The sequence below is a fragment of the Mustela nigripes genome, chromosome 11 (assembly GCF_022355385.1).
Source record: "Mustela nigripes isolate SB6536 chromosome 11, MUSNIG.SB6536, whole genome shotgun sequence".
NCBI classification, from domain to species: domain Eukaryota; kingdom Metazoa; phylum Chordata; class Mammalia; order Carnivora; family Mustelidae; genus Mustela; species Mustela nigripes.
In genome coordinates, this window is record NC_081567.1 from 15,430,043 (window position 1) to 15,434,134 (window position 4,092).

General features: G+C 37.9%; 1 protein-coding gene across 1 annotated transcript; it reads right to left on the reverse strand.

The window, feature by feature from the left end:
- Nucleotides 1–5: 5 nt before the first annotated feature.
- Nucleotides 6–708, reverse strand: AHSP (alpha hemoglobin stabilizing protein; the record flags this gene model as incomplete). The annotated part of the gene is made up of 3 exons (XM_059416046.1): nucleotides 600–708; nucleotides 352–430; nucleotides 6–152 (listed from the first exon to the last, which is right to left on the reverse strand). Coding segments are annotated over exons 2-3 (222 nt in total), but the record flags the coding sequence as incomplete, so codon positions are not given.
- Between the last annotated feature and the right edge of the window lie 3,384 nt (nucleotides 709–4,092).

Sequence of the window (4,092 nt, forward strand, 5' to 3'; positions counted from 1 at the left end):
GTTCTTAGCTCTTGCTCAAGTTCCTGTAGAGCCCTCTCCTGCTCCTGCTGCTCCCCGACCATCTGCTTCCTGTAATAGTTGATGTAGAAGTTCACCCAGTCATCCACCATCGTCACCATGGCTTCTTCAGGCAGAGGAGGATTAGGGAAGACCTGCAGAGCGAGGGGATAGCAAGGGAGCATGTGGTCATCAGTGTGATTCAGAAATACCTCACAAGCTCCAGCCTCCTCCTCTCCCTGATTTCCATCAACTGCACCATGGCGCTCCCAGCTCTGAATGACGCTCCCTTCTCTCCCCTCACCCATCTGCCAAGAGTCTCCGCCTGTCCTTTGAGACAGTGCCTGGGCTTACCTGCTGATTCAGCAGAACATTAAATTCCTTCATTCCTGTAGAAATGAGATCCTTATTGGCCTGAAGAAGAGCCATCTGCCTAAGTCAGAGAAAGATAGAATTTAAGTAACATTTTTCCTCATTGTTGGGTATTTTCCCCCAATTCCCTCATTCCCCTTAAAGATCTCTGGTGCCTTGCAGGACCACCTCTCCAACACCTTTCAAATCATGCCCTGCTCGGAGATCACATTTCTCCCAGGCTGGCTCACCTGCAGGTCCACCAGTGCTACGTAGGTCTCACCCACACTTTCCGGAGTATGTAAGTGTACTGAACTAAGTGTAGGCAAGGAGTCAAGTATCTGCCTAAGAGGGAAACGCCCTGCATCTAGGTCCTGAGGGAGGGTGATAAGTCAACCAGGGGATGAGACAAGGGAGACGTTTCCCTGAAGTTAAAAGATAGAAAGGCCAAGAAAGACAGATAAGTGAGGAGACCCAGAAAACCAAACCCAGGACAGATCCTTGCCATGTACCCCACATCACAGTACCCGCGCTCCAAAACTAAAATTCAGGCCAACAAAACTAACATTAACTGACGCCCTCTTACATGGCAGACACTTCTTTTCATTTTATTTTAACTCCAATGTACTTAACAAGCAGTGGTATATTAGTTTCAGGTGTACAATGTAGGGATTCAACAATTTCATACATCGCCCTGTGCTCATCATGCCAAGTGCATAATCCCCATCACCTTTTTCCCCCATCCCTCTGGCAACCATCGGTTTGTTCTTAATAGTCAAGAGTCTGTTTGTTGGCTGGCCTCTCTCCCTCTCTTCTCTGTCTCTGTCTCTCTTTCCCATGCTTGTTTGTGTTCTTTCCTAAATTCCTCAGAGGAGTGAAAGCATCTAGTATCTTTCTCTGACTGACTTACTTGCTTCATTCCACTTATATTCTCTAGCTCCATCCATGTTGCAAATGGCAAGATTTCATTCTCTTTTATGGCTGAATAATATTCCATTATATAAATATAAATATATATAAATATATATTTCCATGGCAATTATTCTCCAATTCATAGATGATATATTATAGCAGTTACATTAATCGTGTCAGGCACTGCTTCAAGCATGTATTAAGGTATTTATCCTTATAAAAAAAATTCTATTGGGCAGAGACTAATGGAAGCCACATTTTGTGGATGAAACACTTGTAAGATGTGGAAAACTAGACTCTACCAGGCTGTGCCCCATAAGAAAGGAGACACATTTGGGACGCCTAGGTGGTTTAGTTGGTTGAGTGTCCAGCTCTTGGCTTCAGGTCATGTTCTCAGGGTTGTGAGATGAGTCTCCCATTGGGCTTCATACTCAGCAGGAAATCTGCTCAAGATTCTCTCCTTCTGAGTTGAAGGACATTGGAGGGAGGTGCACCATGAGAGACTATGGACTCTGAAAAACAATCTGAGGGTTTTGAAGGGGCAGGGGGTGGGAAGTTGGGCCAGCCTGGTGGTGGGTATTGTGGAGGGCACGGATTGCATGGAGCACTGGGTGTGGTGCATAAACAATGAATTCTAGTACACTGAAAAGTAATAAAAAAAAATTTTTAATTTTTAAAAATACAAAAAAAAAGATTCTTTCCCTCTGCCCCTCCCCCACTCTCACACTTTCTCTAAAATAAATAAATAAACAAAATTTAAAAAAAAAAAGAATAGAAACACATTTTTCTTGTTCTCTACCATATCATCAGGTATTTAAATAAACAGAAATACTATTTTCTTTTTAAATATTTTCCTAATGTCCATTTTTAGTAGATGTTTTTCAAATTTCAAAATCACTAAATGCTAATTGAAGTAAGTGTTTTGAAACAATTGTTTCAAAACAATACAAAAATGTACACTGAAAAAGTTGGTCATTTTTGTTTCCTCCTCCAGCAAAGTAGCCAGCATTAAAGATGTATTTATTTCCTGCCACATCTTTCTCCATCGAAAAACCAACATTCATAGGTACCTACATACTTATACAGGCTTTGTTGATTTTCTTTTTTGTTTATAACATGTTCCTAATTAACATACAACAAAATTAATTTCCCTTTGTGTACATTCCTGAATTTTATTACATAGATTCATATAACCACTACCACAGTTATGACACAGAATATTTCTATCACCCTATAATTCCATTATAGGACATCCTCAAAAGCACTAAATTGTTGTGATAGGGAAGAGACCAGTGGCTGGCAAGGTTTAGGTATGGGAGTGGGGGTCATTATAAGGGGTAGCATACTATAATGGAATTATATAGTATATAACTTTGAGAGTGGTTTCTTTCACTGAGAATAATGCCCTTAAAGTTCACGCAAGTTGTTGCAAGTAGCAGTAAGTTGTTCTTTTTCATTGCTGAGTATACATCACATGCATACACTATAGTTTGTTTATTCGCCCCCTGAAGGACATCTGGATTATTTGCAGTTTGGGGCAAGCATGAATAGAGCTTCTATAAATATTTGTGTACAGACTTTTGCATGAACATGTTTTCATTTATCTAGGGTAGAAAATATTTGTTACCACTAGGAGAAAAAATTGTAATACAACCTGACAAGGAACATGTATACGGAATTTATGACAAATCCTTATAGATAATAAGACAATCCAGTCTTCTAAATTGCTGGAAGACTAATATAGACATTTCAAAAAGAAGATCTACAAATACCCAAGCATATGCAAAGACATTCAACATTATTACTTTTCAGGGAAATACAGATTAGAGCTACAGGGTGATACTACTACATGGCCACTACAATGACTAAAATTTTAAAAAGATTAAATATCGGTGAGTATATGGAATGAACAGAATTATGATAGAGTGCTAGTGAGACTGTAAAAGCGGGACTTCCAACCACTTTGGAAAACAACCTGGCAATTTTTTATAAAGCTCAAAATACACTTACCACATGACCCATCAATTTCACTCTTAGGTAGAGTCCTTGAGAAATGAACATACATGTCTACAAAAATAGTTGCAGGCGAATACAAATGTTCACATTATTATTCATAATAATTAAAAAATGGGAAAAACCCAAATGTCCAATAACCACTGAATAGATATACAGATCGTGATATATTCACTCGATTATATACTACTCAGCAGTAAAAAGGAACACTCTAATGGTATTCATGACAACATGGATGAATCTCAGAATAATCAGGATGAGCGAAAGAAGGCAGACATACAATTAAGAGGAAGAAATAGGGAAATAAAAAAGACATGAAGTGGTGAGGTAGGGGACTGAAACAGGTGAAGGGAATTAAGAGTACATTTATCGTGATGAGCACTGAGTAATATACGGAATTATTGAGTCACTATTTTGTACAGCTGAAACTTAATATAACATTGTATGTTAACTACACTGAAATTACCTTTTTAAAAAGAAGCCAGACATGAAATATTATATACAATATAATTCTATATCTATGAAATTCTCAAATAGGCAAAAAGAATCTATAGTGACAGAAAGCAGATCCAAACACGAGTGGAGATTAAAATGCAAAGCTGCCCAAGGGAAATTTTTTGGACAACAGAAATAGATATATCCTGATTATGACAAGCCAGTTTCATGCACTGTTAGCAGGAGTGTAAATTACTAAAGTTTTTTAGAAGGATAATTTGGCAGTACTTGTTCAAATTAAAATATATATATATGCTTCAACCCAATGATTCTACTTTGAACTCTATTTTATTTATTTATTTTTTTTTTTTTAAAGATTTTATT